This window comes from Pseudophryne corroboree, chromosome 10 (genome assembly GCF_028390025.1).
Source record: "Pseudophryne corroboree isolate aPseCor3 chromosome 10, aPseCor3.hap2, whole genome shotgun sequence".
Taxonomy (NCBI): domain Eukaryota; kingdom Metazoa; phylum Chordata; class Amphibia; order Anura; family Myobatrachidae; genus Pseudophryne; species Pseudophryne corroboree.
The window spans coordinates 105,480,187-105,505,278 of record NC_086453.1 but is presented as its reverse complement, the minus strand read 5'-3'; the positions used below and the strand labels follow the sequence as shown (position 1 = coordinate 105,505,278).

General features: G+C 47.9%; 2 protein-coding genes across 6 annotated transcripts in view; one reads left to right on the top strand and one right to left on the bottom strand.

The window, feature by feature from the left end:
- The window catches only part of IZUMO3 (IZUMO family member 3), a 126,976-nt gene that overhangs the window by 94,481 nt on the left and 7,403 nt on the right, over window positions 1–25,092 (top strand). For 3 of the 4 annotated variants that reach the window (XM_063942697.1, XM_063942698.1, XM_063942700.1), the window contains one exon: window positions 1,415–1,676. The exons of the other annotated variant lie outside the window; for it this stretch is intronic. In XM_063942697.1, the coding sequence (XP_063798767.1) occupies window positions 1,415–1,568 (154 nt within the window). In that variant the 3' untranslated portion in view covers window positions 1,569–1,676. Of the gene's footprint in view, window positions 1–1,414; window positions 1,677–25,092 lie in introns of those variants that run through there. 4 annotated transcript variants of the gene reach the window in all.
- LOC134966159 (mpv17-like protein) overlaps window positions 18,890–25,092 on the bottom strand; it is a 258,059-nt gene continuing 251,856 nt past the window's right edge. For both annotated transcript variants that reach the window (XM_063942695.1, XM_063942694.1), the window contains exon 8: window positions 18,890–19,035. In XM_063942695.1, the coding sequence (XP_063798765.1) occupies window positions 18,972–19,035 (64 nt within the window). In that variant the 3' untranslated portion in view covers window positions 18,890–18,971. The remainder of the gene's footprint in view (window positions 19,036–25,092) is intronic.

Genomic DNA, 25,092 nt, shown 5'->3' with positions numbered 1-25,092 from the left:
TCGTTGCCACTGACTAGCTGGCCACCCCCACGGTAGACAGTACGCCTTATGTTGGCCTCACCCCCTAAACCCGTTATGTTGTGATGTCACACCTAGGATGCAATGCCATTGGCTCTGGACAGCTCTACAGACTGCATGGTGCATCCCCTCAGCGACCCTTTGAGACTAGAGACCGCTCTGCAATAGCACTAATGACACCTGTATGTGGCACTCTGCAAGCCACATACAGGTGCCATATGGAGGCAACGGTGCTGACCCCAGGGCCCTATACCCGATGCAACGTCACTGCTCATACACCACTAGTTACAGCCCTGCAGTTCAATATGAATTACTCAGAAAATCAGGTTCCCGCAAAAAACAAGCAAAAAAAAAAAAAACAGCCTTGCAATGATAGCACTGCGGCTCATCCCAACAACACTGGATCAGATGCTGTTGGCGTCAGCGATCCAGCATTGGATTATTCCTCCTACTGCCGCTTGCCAGATGATGTCACTGCTGCTCCCCAGCGTACTTCCCATTCATGAAATAGGAATATCACAGGGCGGGGTACTGGCAGTAACATTTCTGTTAGTCTGTAATGTGCAATTTAGCAGGAGAGGGAATCACATCATTGGAGCTTTTGGAGTCTTCGGAGACTCACTGTATGATGACCAATGGTGCACTGAAAGAAAGTCCAACTGTATTACACCTATTCTTAATAAATACCACTTCACTTTTTTAGGATCTTTTTATTATAGTTTACAATATAACAATTACAAAAGATGGAGAAAACCCACCAATATACAACGCAACAAAAGTAGCTTTTAGTATCAAATTGAGTGTGAACTCCACTGAAAATACAGGTCACCTTCAGAACTTTCAAAACTAGTTTTTAAGCGAAGTGGTCAAAACTAAAATCAAAACGTTGTTATAGCTAAACCACCTAATTATAATTCAAAAACTAGAATATTTTTGAAGCAGGAGGAATATTGTTATATTAAAGGCAGACCTTATGAGTTTACCTATCTATATAATACTTTGCTAAGGTCTCTCCTGTCTCCAACTTGCATGCACAGTGGGTGCGTGCGCCACCCATCCAATGGCTGCCACTGAAAGGGAGACAGAACAGACCTAGCACCAAAGATGAGTAGCACCGGGCCAGCTACCAGGAACAGGGTAATTATGGGAGTAGGGGTCGGAGTGGTGGAGGTCATGATGGAGTGGAACAGGGGGCAAGATGAGCATCAGTCAAAGCGGGGCAGAGCAGCGGAAATAAGGGGCGGGGCTGGACAGAGCAGGAGGTGGGGCAGGGGAAAGGGGGAGCTGAGGTGACCTGACATACTGTATGCTGGGTCCTTTTAGTAGTTGGGACATAAAAGTTTAAGAGTATACAAATATGAAGATGCACATATGTTATTCTTTTGCTTTCCTACAGGGCCTATATTTACAGTTATCATCATTGTAAAATACTAATTAAATTGAGGTGCAAGAGAAAGAAAACTGTACCGTTAGCCAAGAAAGATCTGGAAGCTAATCTGGAGGATGAAACTAAAATCAAACATGAAAAGTATGATGCAGATGGCAGCTAGGATGATGCAGATGGGGACAAGGATGACGCAGATAATTGATGATGATAAGAACAATGTATGAATCATTTTAATGAATCTGACTGCAATAACACTGGAAACAACAAAATATACCAAGTAGTTACTTATTTCTTGAGGCCAATACAATGCATACAAAATATTACGCACAATGGGGGTCATTTACGACCCATTCGCACGCAGCGGTTCATCGCTGCGATGCGAACGGGTCGGAACTGCTCATGTGCGGTGCCCGCAATGCGCACGCGAGCGTTGCCCAGCGACAGCTGTCGCCGGGCAATGACCAGAAGAAAGAGGAAAGTAATCGCTAGCGCGATTGCAAGAAGATTGACAGTGGGGAGGCGTTCCGGGGCGGATACTCACCGTTTTCCGGGCGTGGAGATCCGAATACAGGCGTGTCCAGGTGTTTGGAGGGTGGTTGTCTGACGTCAATTCCGGGACCTTCATCGCTGGATCCATCGCACAGGGTAAGTAACTGCAGGGTTAGTCTTGTTCTGCACGAAACTTTTTTAGCATAGCAGGGCTGCACAAGCGATCGCAGCCCTGCTATGCTAAAATACACTGCCCCATAGGAGGTGTCTAGTTGGTCGCACGAGCAGCAAAAAGTTGCTACGTACGATCAACTCGGAATGACCCCCAATGTAATAAGCGCTGCTTAGTTTAGCTTAATTATAAGTTCTAAAACTGGACGTCAATCCAGAAAAAGGGGCATATAAGCAGTATGGGGCCATTGTGCCATGCCTGATTAACAGATATAAAATATATTACACATGATGGTTAAATATTTTGCTCAGACAAAATATAGAAAATGATATTGATTCTCTACAGAATACTATGATGAAATGTAACATTTCTTCCAAATGAGAAATAGGGTGTTATAAATCAATCTCATGGTTTCTCTTACCTGGCTTCACTCTTCATCAAGTCAGCATCAACTATTTTTTTTATTTAGAGCTCTTGACTGATCATTGGGTATTGATAGGTATAGCGGCATCACTGGGGTCATTGTAACCGAGTACGCCAAATAGGCCCAGCACGCCGAAGGCAAGTGTGTGAGGGAAAAGGGGCTGTAGCCTCCTGAAGAAATTGTGCTTCCCCCAGAGACTCACCTGCACTGCCAACTCTTCCTCAGTGACTGGAAGATGGGCGCTGCACAATAACTTCACTGAGGAATAATGGTTCACGATCACTGAGGATGAGACGGTATTTTGGTGTCACCCCCTCGGATGGTGACACCTGGTGCAAACCATACACCCCTAGTGATTCCACTGGATAAGTAATCATTTGATCTACTGAATCTCCTATAAGTAATTTGAAACTCTACTAACTTATTTGTATCAGAAGACGGTCTGCCATCTTTAGTATTCCCATTCACTAGTTTGTGGAGACAAGAAAAATTAATATTGAAAGCGCTGTCCAATTTTAAAGAGTATTTTATTAAAAAAAAATTTTTTAAAACATCAAGATTAAATACATCCACATTATATACTAATCCAAAAGGTCTCTAATATTAATATGTCCGAAAATGGCCATAAAGTATTTCAAGGACTGCTTTTGTCCCTGTCACACTTCTTAGAAACACAACTGTGCACAGTGGATACAATTTTAATATAACATGTACACCTCATTAAAAAGCAACATTTGTATCTGTAGCTCATAAGAGTATTACTACAAATATTCCCCCACCTTAGGACAGACGGCTGTAATCTCGGCTGGGCTCACAATAGCAGATCTACTTGGAATGGCAAAATGAATGCCCTTGCTGGAGGCTCCTATGCCGCTTTCAAAAGACTGTTGTCCACACTGCTCGGGAGCAACTCTTGACGCGTTTCTCAGCCAAGTTACAACGGCTGTTTCCTCAGAAGAATACACTCCCTTTCCCATCTACTTCTTTTATCTACCAGGTGTACCAATCACCCAGCACCTCATTAGTTTATTTTAACCCTTTGATTATGATGCATTCAAACGTATTTGACCACAGTAAAACCTATTTATACATTTCAAACACATAATTATACTCATTATTATAATTAAAGAAGGTAGATAAAAGAAGTAGATGGGAAAGGGAGTGTATTCTTCTGAGGAAACAGCCATTGTAACTTGGCTGAGAAACGCGTCAAGAGTTGCTCCCGAGCAGTGTGGACAACAGTCTTTTGAAAGCGGCATAGGAGCCTCCAGCAAGGGCATTCATTTTGCCATTCCAAGTAGATCTGCTATTGTGAGCCCAGCCGAGATTACAGCCGTCTGTCCTAAGGTTTTGCAGTGAATGCTGATATCACGACCTGGACAGCGGGAGGCGGGCCACTATACTTTGGACGGCAGTAAGGTGCTTCTATAAGACGGAGGCAAAGATCTAACGAGAGGCGCAACCGTGGAGAATATTCTGCCGGACACTACGAGGTGGTCGCCGGATCACTAACGGCAGAGAGACGGTGCAGTGCGCATGAAATAGAACTATATGCCTGACAGGAGGCGCAGCCGCTAATGCATGGTGAGACACAACTATTTCTAATTTCTATACAGCCTGATAAAGAACTACAGCTATAAAGGAGCATGGTAAATGATATTACCAAAGTGGAATCCAGATAAACCATTTGTATAACTAATACACGGGGACGCCCGTGGGGAATATCAGAGTCACCTGGTTTGAGTACTCCCGGTGAGGATAATTTACTGATTGGCAATCGTTGTTTGCTCCAATTAATGAGTATGTTCTAATCCCAGTGATACTGCTGAATGTCTGGAGTTATATGATCTTCCCAGTGGAAGGATTCAAGCGATAATTAATTAATATATATTGATACAAACGTAACTGGGACTGTGACCGATTGATTATACAATTATATAATTTTTAGGAAGTTACAACTCATATTGAAAGGCTGTTGATTAGATCATTATAATTGATGCATATTGTGGGGGAATATTTGTAGTAATACTCTTATGAGGTGTACATGTTATATTAAAATTGTATCCACTGTGCACAGTTGTGTTTCTAAGAAGTGTGACAGGGACAAAAGCAGTCCTTGAAATACTTTATGTCCATTTTCGGACACATTAATATTAGAGACCTTTTGGATTAGTATATAATGTGGATGTATTTAATCTTGATGTTTTAAAAAAAATTTTTTTAATAAAATACTCTTTAAAATTGGACAGCGCTTTCAATATTAATTTTTCTTGTCTATTGTTCTTTAAATATTGGGATTCAACACCCCAATTATTTGAGGGCAGCAGTCCATTTTTAGAGGAATTAATTTGTAAAGATCTGTGGGGTTGGATAACCGACACACACTATTCAGTGTAGCGCTTTCTTATTTTTATTTTTAGTTTGTGGAGACACCTGTCGTTACATTGGTCCTGAAAAGTAATAGGTATTGAATTATAAGCATCATCACCCATCAAAGCACAAAAAAAATCAGACAACCATGTATTCATTCTAAAAAATAAAAACAATACATACTGTACAGGGAGCTTCCATGGTCAAGAAAGTTTTCAGTATTTTATTAAAATATAATGTAAGTTCACCTACACGTCAGCCCCTACATCTGAGGCTTCCCCAGGTCAGCCTCAGCCCTCAGTTGTGACACACGCATGTGCACAGTCCCCAGCATGGTAGACTGCAGGAAGCAAGACTCGCTGGCTGCAGGAGGCTGAGCTGTGATCTATGATCTTACAAAGCCCTCACCCACTCCTCTCCCATCTACATCTCTGACCATATCTCGCTTTACACTCCCACCCGTCCTCTTCGCTCTGCTAATGCACTCCGACTCTCCTGCCTACGGATTACTTCCTCCCACTCCTACCTCCAAGATTTTTCACGTGCTGCACCACTTCTCTGGAATTCCCTACCTCTCCCCCTCAGACTCTCCACCTCTCTACAAAACTTCAAACGGGCTCTCAAGACCCACTTCTTCACCAAACCCAGCCAAATCTCATCCTAAACCTCTGTTCCACGCTCTCTATGTACCCCATCTGTCTCACCCCTGTCTGTCTCCCCCTCCCCTTTAGAATGTAAGCTCTCACGAGCAGGGCCCTCTTCCCTCATGTGCTTACCCTTTTATTACTTTAATAATCTTCAATTGTACCAAATCCAGCAGTCTTCTGCCACCTGATAATTATTCCAGTGTCATCTGCTGATGTAGCTATGTTTATTTACCCTGTACTTGTCCTATATTGTCGTCAACTGTAAGTTGCTGTTTTCATGTTTGATTATTTGTTTATGTACTCTGTAATTGGGTGCTGCGGAACCCTTGTGGCGCCATATAAATAAAGGATAATAATAATAATAATAATAATGACTCACGAGCTCCGCAAAGGACCTTTGGAGGAGCTGCCTGTGGCTGAGCATGCTCAGCAGCCCTCCCGCAGCCTTTTTACTTTAGAGCACATGGAGCAACTGCGTTGGCCGCTGCCTGGGCGGAGCTGTGCTCCGATCACGGCAGTCTGATAGATGAGTGAGGCCACTGAAGGGACAATGGGACCGTCCCGATGGGCCAATCTGCCCCCGGAGGCTACCACCAGGTAGAGCAATAGAGCATATAGAGCGACAAGCAGGTAAGCAAAAAAGTAGCTTAGTTTTAGGACAAGGAGCAGAGCTGGAGAGCGGGATGAGGTTCTGCAGGTCTGGAAGGACTGGGCAAGCAATCATGCTGAGGTGGTGCTGAGTGCCAGGGCCACTGAATACCCACTGACAGAATGTTGGGGACTGCAGCACAAGCACCAGCAGAGTATGCAGTAGATCTGGAGGGACAGCATAGCAGGATATGTAGAGACTGTATGAGACTATGAGTTAATCTGATTAAGATAGACACCCTATTGTAAGTAAACTGCAATATCAAGTAATTTATAAATACTGTATGTGTCAGAGACTGAGTTATACATATATATCTGCTGACAGTATGATTTCGGCCGACTGAGTTATAGTTGAACCGAGGGACTGAGTCTGTTATTCTGCCAAGAGAGGGGAAGCTATTTTGAGAGAGATTAATATAATATGTGACTAAAATTGCACTTGGAAATCAGATACAAATACTATTGAGTGCTGAAGATAATTGTGCTGCTCTAATTGGAGAGCTGAAGCTATTGTTTTCTCTGGATCAAGAAAGATCAGCATTAGTTGGTATTTCTACTAACTTTGCCTATTGTGGATTACAATTACATGCATGTAATAGTACAGTGACCACCTAGACAGAGAGTTCTCCAACTAAAGAACTTTAAAGTAAATGACTGATCTGTCTAGGGTTTTGCTAGTTTGCCCAGTAAAAAACCTGTGTAGCTGTTTCATTATATGTGCCAATGGGAAGGTTATTGTGCATTTACAATATAGTGTGTTGAAGAAATTGAGAAACTGTGTTTTCTATAGTCTTCGAAAAAGAGGTACTGCAGCAGTTAGTATAAAGAAGCTTACGTTTTGGGAGAGTGCCAATGCCAGGATCTCCATTGGAAGATGAAGATTACTTGCCTCTGTGCAGGATCTGCAGCAGTCGGCTTTCGTGACCCAATGGGTCATGCAGCCGGCCGATGGGTGTCACAGGTGATCCGATGCTGCATCCTAGGATGAGTACGGCTCACTAATGCACGCATGAGGCATCTACTTATATCAGATGCCTCCTGCTGATTTATTATACAGGTATATTACTTTATCTCTGCTGCTTCCAAGTAAGCAGCAGCAATACAAGAGCCGCATCTGAGTTAGACCCATTGCTATGAGATCTGCCAGTAGGAGGAGAGGTGCAAAGTGAGAAAGTTCATTGTGCAGTGAGAAAGTGTTAGCTCTTGGGACAGGTGACATAATAACTCTTGTGAAGCCAAAGGAGGGGCTACAGCAAATTGGGTACTCAAATAGTGGTAACCCGGGGCTCATCTCTCTGCTATCATAATGTTTTCCCTGCCCTCACACTGTGGGTGGGGTGAAAAGAAAGGAAATGCTGTGATAATAGAATATTCCCGGCTGTACATAGTTATCCTGTGAATGAATGCCTCATGGATGTATTCAGCTCCAAAGTTGACTTAATGTACTATTCTCACCACCTGTGATTTAGCTGTGGCTTTTTATGCCTATGTTACCCCTATTACCAGGGCCTGACTGCCCATCTGGCACTTCTGGGCTATGCCAGAAGGGCTGATGGTCTGGTGGGCTGGTCCGGTCCCACAGAAGGCCGCACGCAGCGCACCCCCTCGCCCAAAGCATGTGTCTCCAAGACAATTGGGGTGTGCCACGTGCCCACAACCCCTGGCTCGTGGCATGCCCCCCATGTCTGGGGTGTGGTTCCCCCTGGATTGGTGGGGCTGGGCTGCTTTGGGGTAGTAATAATAATAATAATAATAATTTTATTTATATAGCGCTCTTTCTCCAATAGGACCCAAGGCGCTTAACAGATACATAGCATAATATAGTACAGAAAATAATGAAGTACATTTTCATAAAATACAGAAGCATGAAGATACTAAAAGGGACATTATGGAAATGCTTGAGTAAACCGAAAAGTCTTGAGTCTACTTTTAAAGGATTCTATAGTTGGGGCCTCTCGCACTGTGCGGGGAAGTGAGTTCCATAGAGTCGGAGCCGCATGACTAAAAGCTCGACCCCCAGATGAATTACGGTAGATTCTAGCTACTGCTAAATGTCCTTCATCTACAGATCGCAGTAATCGAGTGGGGCAGTATGGGGTCAGAAGCTGTTTCAGATACCTTGGGCCTTGGTCATGTAATGCTTTGAAACTCAGTAAGCCAATCTTGAAGATGATTCGCCATCGTACAGGCAGCCAGTGAAGGGAGTAGAGGATGGGTGTTATGTGGCTAGAACGGGACTGGTTGGTTAATAGCCTGGCAGCTGTGTTTTGCACCAGCTGTAAGCACTGCAATTCTTTTGCTGGTAGACCAAGGTAGAGGGCATTACAGTAGTCTAAACAAGATGATACAAATGCATGTATGACTTTTGGCATATCATCTGAGGGAATTAAGTGCTTGATTCTGGCTATGTTCCTCAGGTGAAAGAATGAGGATTTGATTGTCGCTGTTATCTGATGTTTAAGTGTCAAGCCACCATCCAGGACAACGCCAAGATTCCGCACACGATCACTGGTCTGTAATTCTGAATCCCTGAGTGTAAGTCCAGTTGGTTGGCTATGCTGCAGTCTTGTCCTTTGATGTTGCGGTCGTATCATAGGAATCTCTGTTTTATCCGGGTTCAGTCGCAGCCAACTGGCGCTCATCCACTCCAGTAGTTTAGCTAGACAGCCATTTAGGGTTGCTATTGGGTTATCAGTGCCCGGAGCAATGGACAAGTACAGTTGTGTATCATCTGCATAGCAGTGGTAGACCAGGCCATGGCTCCTGATTATTTCGCCCAATGGGAGCATGTATACTGCAAAAAGCATGGGGGATAGTATAGAACCTTGTGGGACACCACATGGCAATGGCACTGGTGGTGATGAGTATAATCCAGATGATACTCTCTGTGACCTCCCTGTGAGAAATTATTTGAACCAGCTTAGGACTGTGCCATCCAGACCACAGAAATGTATCAGTCGCTCAATCAGAAGCCCATGGTCCACGGTATCAAATGCTGCCGAGAGATCCAGAAGGATTAATATTGAACAGTCACCTCTGTCTTTTGCCATCAGAAGATCATTTAACATACACACCAAGGCTGTTTCAGTGCTATGTCTTCTCCTGAATCCTGATTGAAATGGATCATAAATATCACGGGTTGTCAGGCGGGTTTCCAGTTGATTTGCAACGACTTTCTCAATAACCTTTCCTAGGAAAGGAAGGTTTGATACCGGTCTGTAGTTGGTCATGCAGTCGGGATCTAAATTAGGTTTTTTAAGAAGCGGTCTAACAATTGCTTCCTTTAGGGGTCCAGGAAAAATGCCTGTCTGCAAAGAGCATTGAACAATTTTTGTAAAGACAGGACCAATTATATCCATACAACCTATTAGAAGCTTGGCTGAGGCTGGGTCCAGATCACAGGTGGTGGGACGCAAAATCCGAGCAATTTCAGCAGTGTCCTTTACATCCACTGGATCAAAGCTGGTCCATGAAGGCAGGTAGCTTATATTGGCAGGCTTTGTAGTTTGGCACTCCTTTGATGGCACTGTGGAGATTCCAGCCCGGATGGTGGATATTTTATCTGCAAAGAAGTTTGCAAACTCGTTGCATCTTGCCTGGGAGAGGGTCTCATCAGTCTGCAGGCATGCTGGCTTGCAAAGCATCTCCACTGTGCGGAAAAGTTGAGCTGGCCTATTGTTTGCTGCTGTGATCTCATTTGACAGGAACTGTGCTTTCTTACGAGTGATTGTCGATTGATATTCTACTTTATGCTTTATTAGTTTTATTTTGTCATCCACTAGGTTAGTCTTCCTCCATCGTCTTTCCAGTCTACGCCCCCTTTTCTTGAGCTCACTAACACTGTTGTCGAACCATGGAGCTTGACGTTGTGGTTTACGAGGTCTTAAACGCACAGGTGCGATAATATCAATTGCAGCCATAACATCCCTATTATAATAACGGACTAGGGAACAGGGATCTTCACAGGCACCCAGTATAGCAGAGAGATCCAGATTTGCTGCAAGAGCCTGGGGAGTCATACCCCTCCTTGGACGATACCTGGTCAACTCCACTGTAGCACACTGCAAGATCTTATTTAACACTCCCTTAACACATGTATTAATTCTTCTGGACTTTTAATTACACTTTCACTAGTATAATAATTTTTGTATATAGATTTTGTTTTGCCTTTATTAACACATACTAACACTTTATTTTCTCGCATTGTGCTACCCCGGGGTAGCTGGTCTTTGCCGGTTTGTGGGGTTCTGCACCCAGAGCCCAGAGCTAGAGTTAGGGACCACCAGCATCAGAGGAGCCTTGTCGGGGCCTTGTGGCTTATCATACGTTTGCAAACTGTATGTAACTAAGACCTCTGGATTTCTATTATATGTATATACTGTACATATATATATTTTCACTGCTCAAAAAAATAAAGGGAACACTAAAATAACACATCCTAGATCTGAATGAATGAAATATTCTTATTGAATACTTTGTTCTTTACATAGTTGAATGTGCTGACAACAAAATCACTCCAAAATTATCAATGAAAATCAAATTTATTAACCGATGGAGGTCTGGATTTGGAGTCACCCTCAAAATTAAAGTGGAAAAACGTACTACAGGCTGATCCAACTTTGATGTAATGTCCTTAAGACAAGTCAATATGAGGCTCAGTAGTGTGTGTGGCCCCCACATGCCTGTATGACCTCCTTACAACCCACACAATGGCTTAGGTAGTGCAGCTCATCCAGGATGGCATATCGATGCGAGCTGTGGCAAGAAGGTTTGCGGTGTCTGTCAGTGTAGTGTCCAGAGCATGGAAGCGCTACCAGGAGACAGGCCAGTACATCAGGAGATGTGGAGGAGACCGTAGGAGGGCAACAACCCAGCAGCAGGACCGCTACCTCCGCCTTTGTGCAAGGAGGAACAGGAGGAGCACTGCCAGAGCCCTGCAAGCCACAAATGTGCATGTGTCTACTCAAACGATCAGAAACAGAATCCATGAGGGTGGTAGGAGGGCCCGACATCCACAGGTGGGGGTTGTGCTTACAGCCCAACACCGTGGAGGATGTTTGGCATTTGCCAGAGAACACCAAGATTGGCAAATTCGCAATTGGCACCCTATGCTCTTCACAGATGAAAGCAGGTACTCACTGAGCACATGTGACAGACGTGACAAAATCTGGAGACGCCAAGGAGAACATTCTGCTGCCTGCAACATCCTCCAGCATGACCGGTTTGACAGTGGGTCAGTAATGGTGTGGGGTGGCATTTCTTTGGGGGGGGCCCGCACAGCCCTCCATGTGCTCGCCAGAGGTAGCCTGACTTGCATTAGGTACCGAGATGAGTTCCTCAGACCCCTTGTGAGACCATATGCTGGTGCGGTTGGCCCTGAGTTCCTCCTAATGCAAGACAATGCTAGACCTCATGTGGCGGGAGTGTGTCAGCAGTTCCTGCAAGACAAAGGCATTGATGCTATGGACTGGCCCGCCCGTTCCCCAGAGCTGAATCCAATTGAGCACATCTGGGACATCATGTCTCGCTCCATCCACCAACGCTACATTGCACCACAGACTGTACAGGAGTTGGCGGATACTTTAGTCCAGGTCTGGGAGGAGATCCCTCAGGAGACCATCCGCCACCTCATCAGGAGCATGCCCAGACGTTGTAGGGAGGTCATACAGGCACGTGGAGGCCACACACACTACTGAGCCTCATTTTGACTTGTTTTAAGGACATTACATCAAAGTTGGATCAGCCTGTAGTGTGTTTTTCCACTTTAATTTTGAGGGTGACTCCAAATCCAGACCTCCATGGGTTAATACATTTGATTTCCATTGATAATTTTTGTGTGATTTTGTTGTCAGCACATTCAACTATGTAAAGAACAAAGGGGCAGATGTATGATGGGGCGCTATGTGCATTCAGCAAATAGCGCACGCTAACTGCTGCTGGTACCGCATCATCACGATGTATGATGCGGCACTTTAACGAATTTACATTGTGCATGGTCCCGCTTCGTCCTGAGCGCTGTGCCTATACCTTTTTGCTGCCTCCCTGATGTATTAACGGCGGGACTGTCACTCACCGCTCGTTAAGTCCCCTCCATCGCTTCGCCAGGTCAGGGCTGGCGCTACAGCACTGCAGGTACTAAAAAGTGGGTGTTTTTTTTTTTAGGTAATTTAAAAATAAAAACTTTATTGTTCGTGGACAATAGTCCCGCCCACGCCTCCTCCTCTATGACCTTCCTAACACATCCGGCGCCGGCGAGCGCATGCGCCTCCGGTCGCCAGCGGCACGAGCCGGGCGAAGGGCAAAAGGGCGCATGCGCAGAGAGCCAGCAGCAGCGATACCAGCCCAGCCGATGTGGAAGGTGCGCTATCGCTGAATAGGTAAGATAACGCACTCCCACATCGGCAGGGGCCTGAATAATACATTGTGGCGGCGGGTGCGGGCGTATCACCACGATAATGTGGTGATACGCCCCCAGACACATAACGTCCGTTAGGACGTTTTTCATACATCACCCCCAAAGTATTTAATACGGATATTTCATTCATTCAGATCTAGAATGTGTTATTTTAGTGTTCCCTATATTTTTTTGAGCAGAGTAAATATATATATATATATATATATATGTATACACACATATATATATATATATATATATATATATATAGTCTTTCATGTCTTGGTACAGGAACAGCTCGTGTGCTGGGGGACACCAGGGGTTTATCCCCGATGTATTTCTAGCTCAGATAATCCCCTCCCTTTCATGCACCTGAATTGTGTTTCCTAATTGATTTGAGCAATTTACATTTTGTTCTGATACTGAGCTACAGCAAGTGATCTGCCTTAGGACAGCATTGAGCAGTTGTCACTAAAGACCACAACACTTCCATCCTGGTTCAAATAATTGTTATTTCTAGTGATATCCATATGAACTGGTTATGCACAGAAGGGGTTGGTTTTAACTTTTAAGTCACCATCAGCAGTTTTTAACTAATCAAGAGGAGGTAGATTGTGAAGGACATTAGGAAAGTGGCATTGTATGCTAGCCACCAGAGAATAGAGTTAGTAAAGTACACCGAAACCATACCTCCAAACTGTCCCAATTTTAGCAGGACAGTCCAACCCACAGGCTGCAGTGTCTAGCGGGAGGTCGGGAAACGCAATTATGCAATACCATCAGGGAGATGTCTAATTGGCTTCAAATTTATTCTGCAGCTGGACAACAACCCCAAACATACAGCCAATGTCATTAATACCCCTTTCAAACTCACATAGCCGGGTCGCACCCGGGAATGTGTACACAGGTGCTTACCAGGTGCGACCCAGCTTGAGACCCATTTCAGACTTGCGGCCCGACCCGGCATATTGCTGGGTTGGTGATGTCACCGCTGACGCTACCGGAGGCTGCGCTTGGAGATGATCATCTCTAAGCACCACCTCCTCCTATGCAGAGAACGGGTTGCCTTGACCCGGCTTACCCGTTCACACTGCACGCATCCCGGGTCGATTCCAGCTTCAACCCAGATCACGACCTGGGATGAAATGTCGGGATGCTCGACCCGGGATATTCTTTCAGGACCCTTTCACACTGAGCAAATTCCCGGGTTGATGCACGTTCACGTGCAATAACCAGGGAAATATTTGTCAGTGTGAAAGAAGTATAAGAACTATCTTCAGCATAAAGAAGAACAAGGAGTCCTGGAAGTGATGATATGGCACTCACAGAGCCTTGATCTCCACATCATTGAGTCTGTCTGGGATTACATGGAGACAGAAGGATTTGAGCAGGCTTACATCCAGGCCCAGCGCAACCCACTTATCAAAGGGATGGAAAGCAGATAGGCGCCAAACAGGAGAGGCGCTCTCCCTGCTCTGCATCCCTGTGCTGATTTCCCTGCTGCTGCCGGCTGCCGCTGCGCCTGTCACACTGCTTGACAGGCAGCGGCGGCCATCATGTCTCCCTGCTGTGTCCGCTCCCGGATCCTGCCACATCCTTAAGGCCGGCTGCTGCTTCCATCCCGCCCCCAACACTCCGGACCTTACCAGCATAGGGGCAGCTTCATATGTTCCCTGCTGCCTGCAGTTGTCTGGCTTCCGGTGCGTAGGATCAGTGCTGCCACTGCCGGGTCCTGTCGGCACTCCCCCCTCCTCTGCCTGTCCCCTGCTGCTGCGGATTCAGCTGTCTCCCTGTCAGTGCCCATGCGCCTATTCTTCATAGGTCGGCAGCTGGGTCCCTGTGTTGCTGAGCGTAGCTGATCTCCTGTCGCCACCAGGCTGCACTGACACTTCTGCAGCAGGTCTCCCATCTGCAGTGACTTCACCTTTCAGCTCTGCTACTGAGATGGTGAGATGCCAGTTCCTGCTACAGTATATCTGGGTGAGTCACTGCTTCCTCCTTCTGTGCCTGCTTGTGGTTTTGACTTCATTATATTAAAAAGGGGCCCCTCATTCTGATACAGTACCTCTCTAAAAAGTACTGCCCGCTCATTCCTGGGGATACATTAGAGGCCTGAATTGGACATCATCTCCTATATAATAGCCCAGATCTGTGATCTTGTGATTCATTTGCTAACGCTGGGCGGAGTCACAACAGTGGGCGGAGTTAGTCAAATGAGTCACAGATCTGGCCAAATCTATAGGACACTAGGAGCAGCTGCAGAAGCAGATAGTATGGACATGGCATAGGCAGGGTGCATACCTCCCAGCTTTCACACACACACACACACACACACACACACACACAGCGAAAAGGGGGCGTGGCTTCACGGGAGGGCCCGTTTTCGTCAGTGAGGGGGCATGCCCAGCGCTCTGTGAGCTGCTGGCATGCCCCCAGGGGCTGATTATGAGTCCGGGGGGCACAGGGTACTTGAGATAGGGGAGCCCTATCTCATTGCTGTGCCTGCTGTGTGTTGGGGGCGTGGCCTAATCGCGGGACGCGAGGCCACGCCCCATTATGCAAATTCCGGGATTTTTTTTATTATTTTTTTTTAATGGAATTTTGGCCCCTCAGCTAGAGGTAAATCCAGAGGAGGTGGTCGCTCCCCCCTACACACCCGCACAGGCAGAAGAAAGCATGGAGACTGCTGCTTCCCTGTAACACCACAGACCTGCCAATACGCAGCAGCGTGTGCTGACTGTAGCACAATGCTGCCGCTGTTGCTGGCAGGACGGGGGAGCTTCTGAGCTGGGACAGAGCTACTCGAGCCGGGGGGGCTCCTAAAACTGTGGGGCCAATGGTACGTACCGCCTGCCCCCCCCCCCCTTAATCCGGCTCTGCTGCTGGAACCCCCCCTTAATCCGTACCCCCTGATGCCCCCTCTCCCTCTGTCTCCACTATTCACCGCTGCTCTGCTAAGCAGAACAGCGAGTACAGGAGCTTTCCAACTGCTCCCCCCCCCCCCACCGCAGGACACTGCGACCCGCGGGTGGGACAGCGGGACAGACCCCAAAAAATGGGACTGTCCCGCGAAAATTGGGACATTTGGGAGGTATGGGGGTGTGTGAGGGGGTATGCCATACTTGACCCCCACATCAGCATACTCAGCAGGGTCTCTCTGGCGGGGAGGAGCGTCACATTCTGGCACACTCCACGCTTCTTAGCTGTAGTTTTGTGGGTCACCAGCCGCTGTGCACTTTCCGTACTGCCTCTGTTATCTCCAGCCCCTGCGACCCCACCGCTAGCTGCAGCGCTGCCACCCGCAGTGAGTTGCGCCCAGCTCCTTCACACACTTTAGCCGGCGGGTAGCGCTGCAGAAGTCCGCGCTGCTTGCAGGCTCTGACCCCCTCCTCCGTCCAGCATCAGCGTCTCCTGGGAGCTAACCAGTCACTCCCAGTCTCCCCTTACCATAGTGCCCAGCAGCCGTGAGGTCCGCGCCACGTGCATGCTATGACCCCCTCCTCCCTCCAGCCGCAGCATCTCCTGGGGGCTAACCAGTCACTCCCAGTCTCACCTTACCACAGTGCCCGGCAGCTGCGCGAGGTCTGCGGTGTGTGACTGAGGAGGGGGGGAGTGATGCGGACGGGCAGAGGAAGCAGGAATACGGCCTAAGAGAGTCAGCCATGCCAAGTCTCCACCAGCAGCAGATGCCAACAGGTTGGAGTGGAACAGCAGCAGCCAGCAGCAGTGACTCCGGTAAGACACATCTGTCTGTCACCACTGTTCTGTCCCTAATACCAATCTCTCCCGTGCCCTGTGTTCTGTCATGTCCCTGTCACCCCTGGCCTTGACCTGCCACCCTTATCCTGGCCCTTTCACCCTTATCCTGGCCCTTTCACCCTTATCCTGGCCCTGTCACCCTTATGCTGGCCCTGCTACCCCTATCCTGGCCCTGTCACCCCTGTGCTTGCCCTGTCAACCCTATACTGGCCCTGTCACCCCTGTCCTGGTCCTGCCGCCCCTACACTGACCCTGTCACCCCTATCCTGTCCCTGTCATTTCTGTCCTGGCCCCGTCGCCCATGTCCTGGCCCCGTCACCCCTGTCCTGGCCCCGTCACCCCTGTTCTGACCCTGTCACCCCTGTTCTGACCCTGTCACCCCTGTCCTGGCCCAGTCAACCCTGTTCTGACCCTGTCACCGCTGTCCTGGCCCTGTTACTGCATACCCTCCAACTACCTTTTTGGCAGGTACAGTACCCGCAGCACCTCCAGACCTCTCCCCAATGCACCACACCTCCGCACCTTCCCCTCCACCACATGCGCTACTCCACCCCTCCCCCACATGCTGTGCCTCCAGACCCCCTACACCACCCGCGGCTCCCACTCCTCCGCCCCTTCACCACCCCCAGCAATCTCCAGGCCCCCTCCACCATTCACCCCCCTTATATGACTCCCCCACACCTGCCCCCCTCCACCCGCAGCATCTGCAGACACCCTCCTCCATCCGCGGTCCCCCCCTCACCCACCCCTCCCCCACCAATGGCACCCCCGCACCTGCCCCACCACCACCTGCAGCACCTCCGGACCTCCTTCCCCATCTGCCGCAACACCCGTACCTGCCCCTCCCCTACCCATGGCGCCTGCGGACCCCTACCCCACCAGTGGCACTCCTGCCCCTTCCCATCCCTCAGCACCTCCGGAACCCTTCACCCATCTGCAACATCCCCACACCTGCCCCTCCCCCACCCATGGCACCCCTGCCCCTCCCCCACCTGCAGTGCCTCCGGACCCCTCCCCCATCTGCATCCCCCACTCCTCTGCCCCTCCCCCACCACCTCCCAACCCTTCCCCATCCGGGCCCCACCCCCACTTCCGCCCCCCCTCCATCCGCAGCATCTACAGACACCATCCGCAGTACCCCCCCACACCCGCTACATTCTGTACATTGTGGCCTGCAGGTGCTGTTCACGCCGTCGCAAGGGGCTGCGCCTTCTTCACCATCGCACACCCTTTCATTGTGCAATATTTAACCACTAACAAAGGAATGTAGGTGATACTCCATATAACACAAATATTGAACCCCAGAAAGGCATGCAAGGGTTAAGGGGGCGTAGCCCCTTGCGACGGTGTGAAGAGCGCCCGTAGGGCGCGATGAAGCACCTAGTACTGAATATTTAAAAATATATGTCAGTTTTTACAGTGTCTCATTTTTAAATATTAAGAGAGGGATGTACTAATCTCTCCCGCAGCGTTATCTTCCTTTCTCTGCGCTTCCTGTAGTTTTCTCCTCTCACCCTCACTGGAAACCACTCACTCGTTCCGCCTCTTCACCGCCGCGGCCACTCTTGGACTGGTCAGCCACGCTCCGTCCCCATGTCTTTCGCGCACGCATATATGACATAGCACCGCACCTAGCAGCAGCCTGTAGAGATGCTGTGTCATATGCACATGCGCGACATGGGGAGCGCAGCTGAGCCAGCCCAACGCAGAGTTCAGAGTGGCCGCAGCGGTGAAGAGGCAGAACGAGTGAGTGGTTTTCAGTGAGGGTGAGAGGAGAAAACGACAGGGAGCGCAGAGAAAGACAGGTAGCGCTGCGGGATAGGATAGTACATCCCGCCCTGAATGCATTTGTGCATTTATTGTATGTGTATTTTACTATTTACATTTACATTATCCAGTGTTATTGCGCTACTTCTATTTGCAATTTTTTCTTTTGAATTCAAAGGGACAGTCAATCCCCTTTAATTGAGAAAAATCTGCATTAATACTGATTTGCCATTAACACAAGGGTTATTTGGAGGCGCCTCCTCTTTGTCGTTTTGCTAACATGAATACGATTGTGCTTCTGTGTGGCATAATTTGAATTGTGGGTACTACCGTATGGCCATGCCCCTTTCTTTTGAGACCACACCCATGTTTTGCGACGCGTGCTATCCCTTTATTATGAGAGGGAGGGCGCAAATTTATAGTATGCAGGGGGACGCTGAACACCCTAGCACCGGCCCTACTTACAGCCACAGAAGATCTGTGGATACTTCTCCAAGATGTTTGGAACAACCTCCCTGCGGAATTCCTACAAAAACTGTGTGCAAGTGTACCTAGAAAAATAGATGCTGTGTTGAAGGCAAAGGATGGGCACAGCAAATATTGATTTGATTTATATTTTTCTTCTGTTCATTCATTTTGCCTTTGGTTAATACATAAAACTATTAACACTTCTATGTTTGAAAGCATACTTACATTGCAGCATTGTTTCCACACCTGCCTAAATGTTTTGCACAGCACTGTATATGCAAGTAGTTAATTTCCATGCAATACGGTAAAAGCACAACAGTACTAGCAGGACTGCTCATGGATTTTTTTATTGAATTAACAAATTGTGATTATGAGCAGTATAGCAGTGCAGCATTAACAATCACTGCAGAAATGGGATGTTCCGTATATCAGATGGGTTCCTTCTGCCTACTTTCAGTAAGTAATCCAAGATTTTTGTTATACTTGAAAGTCCTGAAAAGAGAATATAAACAAAGTTAATATTCTTGTCAGCAATGATTTCAAAAGGTGCATTGTGTCCTATTGGAGAAAAGAGCTAATTAATACAAATTATTATTATTATTATTATTATTATTATTATTATTATTATAATTAGTATATTGTGTATTACATCTTTATTTCCTGGTACAGGAATAGAACAATTTAACCAATGCAAGGGCGTCACTACCATAGGTGCAGGGAGTGCAGCTGCTATGGAGCTCAGAGCTGAGAGGGGCCCACCTTATCACCTTCCCTGTCACAGCTCATAGGCAAACGCAGGGAGGGGGGTTTCCGGTTGCCTGGAAACCCCCCTCCTCTTGGCAAGTGGCTCAAATTATGATATCAATGGTATATAATAGGATTACTAAAGCTGCAAACACATCATGCAATTTAAGGGACAGAGCAGAGCTGCTGAACATGCCAAGTGGTAGCAGCTGCTTCTACCAACTTTGCTGTGTATGTGGATCTCAGTCAGTGCACTGGACCAGAGAGTAGCTGCCAGAAAGAAGAGACAGGAGCCTTACCATGAGGTGGGAAACTGTGTGCTTAGAAAGTACAGTGCTGGTTCTATTATGTTTGTGTATTTATTTATTTATTTATTATAGTATATTTAACCTTTTTCTGGCCACTTATTTATATTATTTAAACATGTTTGATACAGCCTATACAATAGATTATCTTTAGTGTTAAATATTAATACTGTATTCCATGTTCTGCAGAGAGGGAGATTGTGGATTGAATTTGGAAACCCCCTTCTAGAAATCTTGCGTTTGTCACTGCAGCTACATGTGTTATATACAAGGGCGTAGCTACCATAGGTGCAGGTAGTGCAGCTCCTATGGGGCCCAGAGGTGAGAGGGGCCACTTTCCCTGTCACAGTTACATGTGTTATATACAAGGGAATAGCTACCATAGGTGCAGGGAGTGCAGCTGCTATGGGGCCTAGAGCTGAGAGGGGCCACTTTCCCTGTCACAGTTACATGTGTTTTATACAAGGGCATAGCTACCGTAGGTGCAGGGAGTGCAGCTGCTATGGGGCTCAGAGCTGAGAGAGGCCCACCTTCCCTGTCACAGTTACATGTGTTATATACAAGGGCATGGCTACCATAGGTGCAGGGAGTACAGCTGCTTGGGGCCCAGAGCTGAGAGGGGCCACTTTCCCTGTCACAGTTACATGTGTAATATACAAGGGCATAGCTACCGTAGGTGCAGGGAGTGCAGCTGCTATGGGGCCCAGAGCTGAGAGGGGGCACTTTCCCTGTCACAGTTACATGTGTTATATACAAGGGCATAGCTACCGTAGGTGCAGGGAGTGCAGCTGCTATGGGGCCCAGAACTGAGAGGGGCCACTTTCCCTGTCACAGTTACATGTGTTATATACAAGGGCATGGCTACCATAGGTGCAGGGAGTGCAGCTGCTATGGGGCCACTGGCGTATATACAATGGGTGCAGTATGTGCAGTGCACATGGGTCCAGGGGGACCCACACCGCACACCCTGCACACATTATTTTTAATACTTACCCTCTGGAGTCCTGCAGCGCAGCAGCAGCGTTCCAGAAATCACTGGGAAAATGGTGTGACGCCATGTTCCTGGTATTTTGCGCATGCACAGTACAAAATCACTGGGAAAATGGCCATTTTAACGGTGATCATCTTACGCATGTGCTCTAGACTCTGTGACAGCGTTAGGGTCCCCTAGGGACCCTAGTGCCCAGAGTCACAGCGATGCCGGCTAGAGAGGAGGGGGCCAGACGGATCCTGCACACGGGCCTTCTCCTCTCTAGAAACGCCCCTGTATGGGGCCTAGTGCTGAGGGGCCACCTTCCCTGTCACAGTTGTTGTGTACAAGGGCGTAGCTACCATAGGTGCAGGGAGTGCAGCTGCTATGGGGATCAGATTTGAGAGGGGCCCACCTTCCCTGTCACAGATACATGTGTTATATACAAGGGTATATCCTACCATAGGTGCAGCGAGTGCAACTGCTATAGGGCTCAGATCTGAGACAGGTGAAACTTTTGCCTTGGGGTCTACAATATATCTAGTTATGCCCCTGGACCTGCTCATTATAATGTGGTATAATATGAACTTTGGCACAGTACTGTGACATAATATGAAGTGGATGCACTATAGTGTGGTATAATATGAACTAGGGCACTGTAATGTGATATAATATTAGTGTGGCATAATATGAACTGGGGGGCACTGTAATGTGATATAATATTAGTGTGGCATAATATGAACTGGGGGGCACTGTAATGTGATGTAATATTAGTGTGGCATAATATGAACTGGGGCACTGTAATGTGACATAATATTAGTATGGCATAATATGAACTGGGGGCACTGTGATGTGGCATAATATGAACTGGGGGCACTGTGATGTGGCATAATATTAGTGTGGCATAATATGAACTGGGGGCACTGTGATGTGGCATAATATGAACTGCTGACACTGTCATAATGTGAATTGGGGTACTGTGTTGCATAATGTGTACTGGCAGCCCTACAATGGGGCATAACATCAGCCAGGTCACTACTAAAGGGCATAACATTACCAACTGCTGCAGGCAGCTGTCTCTAGCAGCACTGGGACAGGGGCCCCTTCAAAATGTTGCTACGGGCTCACAAAGTTCTATATTCTGTACAGCTATGCCCATGACCCAATCTAATGATCTGCATAGAGTATTTCATGAGATCACTGGACAGACCTTTTGGAAGGAAGTAATGAGTGCTCTCATGGTGACTTCTGTGAGAACATGACAGGGGTAGCATCATGTTGTGTGGAATGAAGACAAGCAATATGTCACAGAGTAGCTGGCCAGGTTTTAATGATATCCAGGCTTCAGCACAGATAGCTGAATCAAAATAACTGAGGTACTAATTGAGTCACCTGTGCTCAAGCATGGATAATAAAACCTGCACTGCTAGTGTGCCTTGAGGACCATGGTTGGGAATGCCTGGCCCAGAGGATCGGACAGGTTTGACAGCCAAACTACACAATCCTGACTGTTTTTAAGCTGTGAACTATCGTCCTTTGCTCAGACACTTATTTATTTATTTATTAACAGTTTCTTATATAGCGCAGCATATTCCGTTGCGCTTTACAATTAGAACAACAGTAATAGAACAAAACTGGGTAAAAACAGACAGACATAGAGGTAGGAAGACACTGTGTGACAATCTTTCAGAACAGTTGTTTCATCTGAAGGAATATCCTGCAATATACAGCAAGTTTTAGACAGTGATCCTGTATGCCACTGATGGTTAATGGTTTTGCTATCGATAGTGGGGAACCAATGGTTTTCCACCGTCGATGCAAGAGAAGTAGGCAATTTTTTCTTTTCTTCTTCAAATTTGACGCAGGAGTAATGGAGCTCAACTCTCAATACACCCACAGAGCCCCACCGCTTCCCTGATTGGCCTGTCGGCTAGGCCAACACCTGTTCCTGCTGTCCAAAGTACAAATGCCCATGAAATCCTAAATCAATGGTTTCATGGTTCCATTGCAAAGCACCAATGACCTATCGATGGTGATCATCGATGGTGACCCCTTTGATGGCCATCCCTAATCCACCTTGCACCCATTTCTTTCAATATTAACCCTCAGGAGTCCCATGTCGGCAGCAGCAGCTTTGTAGAAATCACCAGGAAAATAGTGACACGCTATTTTCCTGGTGTTTTGTGCATGCATAGTAAGGAAATTACTGGAAAAATGACCACTGCACCATGGCCCTCATTCCGAGTTGTTCGCTCGGTAAATTTCTTCGCATCGCAGCGATTTTCCGCTTAGTGCGCATGCGCAATGTTCGCACTGCGACTGCGCCAAGTAAATTTGCTATGCAGTTAGGAATTTTACTCACGTTTTTTTCTTCGTTCTGGTGATCGTACTGTGATTGACAGGAAGTGGGTGTTTCTGGGCAGAAACAGGCCGTTTTATGGGTGTGTGCGAAAAAACGCTACCGTTTCTGGGAAAAACGCGGGAGTGGCTGGAGAAACGGAGGAGTGTCTGGGCGAACCCTGGGTGTGTTTGTGACGTCAAACCAGGAACGACAAGCACTGAACTGATCGCAGATGCCGAGTAAGTCTGGAGCTACTCTGAAACTGCTAAGAAGTGTCTATTCGCAATTTTGAGAATCTTTCGTTCGCAATTTTAAGAAGCTAAGATTCACTCCCAGTAGGCGGCGGCTTAGCGTGTGCAAAGCTGCTAAAAGCAGCTTGCGAGCGAACAACTCGGAATGAGGGCCCATATTCCCAGAGACCTGTGCATTCGCACTAGGCTCTGGGACAGTGCTAGGGTTGTCTAGTGCCCAGAGCTACAGTGCTGGCGGCTTGAGAGGAGGGGGCCGAGTTGGAGCCTGCACACAGGCCTCCATCTCTCTAGGGGCCTAATTCAGATATGTTCGCTCACTAGCGTTTTTCGCTGCGCAGCGATCAGGTAACTACTGCGCATGTGTATGTACCGCAATGCGCAGGCGCGTCGTATGGGTACAAAGCGGATCGTTGTTGTGGATATTGACAGGAATAGGGCGTTTGTGGGTGGCAACTGACCGTTTTCTGGGAGTGTTTGGAAAAACGCAGGCGTGTCGAAGCGTTTGCAGGGCGGGTGTCTGACGTCAATTACGGGCTCGAATAGGCTGAAGTGATCGCAGCATCTGAGTAAGGTCAGAGCTACTCAGAAACTGCACAAACTGTTTTTGTAGTGCTCGGCTGCACAAGCGTTCGCACACTCGCAAAGCTAAAATACACTCCCCTATAGGCAGTGGTGCAAGTGGGCGGGTACGGGTGGGTACGGCGTACCCGTAAGAATTTAGCCGTGGGTACGCCGTACCCACACCGCCGGGCCGCCGCTCCTCGCACCGCCGCTGATGTGAGGGAAGGAGAGCGCAGCCTGTGCCTCTCCTTCCCCTCAGTCTCCGGCGGGTGTCATAGTTTAATTCAGCGCCGATCCGTGAGCCAATCGGAGCTCGCGGTGCAAGCTCTGATTGGCTCACGGATCGGCGCTGAATTAAACTGTGAGACACCCACCGGAGACTGAGGGGAAGGAGAGGCACAGGCTGCGCTCTCCTTCCCTCACACAGGACGCCAGCGGCAGCGGTGAGCAGGGAAGGGGGGGGGGGGGGCATGTTATACCTGGCACTGGGGGATATCTGGCACTGGGGGGGCATTTCTATCTGGCACTGGGGGATATCTGGCACTGGGGGGGCATTTCTATCTGGCACTGGGGGATATCTGGCACTGGGGGGCATATATACCTGGCACTGGGGGATATCTGGCACTGGGGGGCATATATACCTGGCACTGGGGGATACCTGGCACTGGGGGATATCTGGCACAGGGGGGCATGTATACCTGGCACTGGGGGATATCTGGCACTGGGGGGGCATGTATACCTGGCACTGGGGGATATCTGGCACTGGGGGCATATCTGGCACTGTAGGGGCATTTCTGTATCTGGCACGGGGGGCAATGTATATCTGACACAGTGGGAGCATTTGTGTATCTGGCACTGTGGGGCAATGTGTATCTGGCACTGTGGGGCAATGTATATCTGGCACTGTGGGGCAACGTGTATCTGACACTGCGAGGCAATGTATATCTGGCACTCTGGGGGCATTTCTGTATCTGGCACTGTGGGGCAATGTGTATCTGGCACTGTTAGTCAATGTGTATCTGGCACTGTGGGGCAATGTATATCTGGCACTGTGGGGCAACGTGTATCTGGCACTATTGGGGTCATACGTGTATCTCCCCCTCCCCCATATGTGTATCACGCCCCCATTTTCATTGGCCACGCCCCATGTGGCATTTGGCCACACCCATTTTTTTGCGCGCGCGCCTTCGGCGCGCGCACACAGTACCCGTAAGACATTTTTTCTACTTGCACCACTGCCTATAGGCGGCGTCTATCTGTTCGACATTGCAAAAAATAGCTAGCGAGCGAACAGATCTGAATTAGTCCTAGATGCGCCCCTGTCCTGTTCATAGGCACGATGCAGACCACCCAGCCAGACAGGTGTGGAGCAGAGAC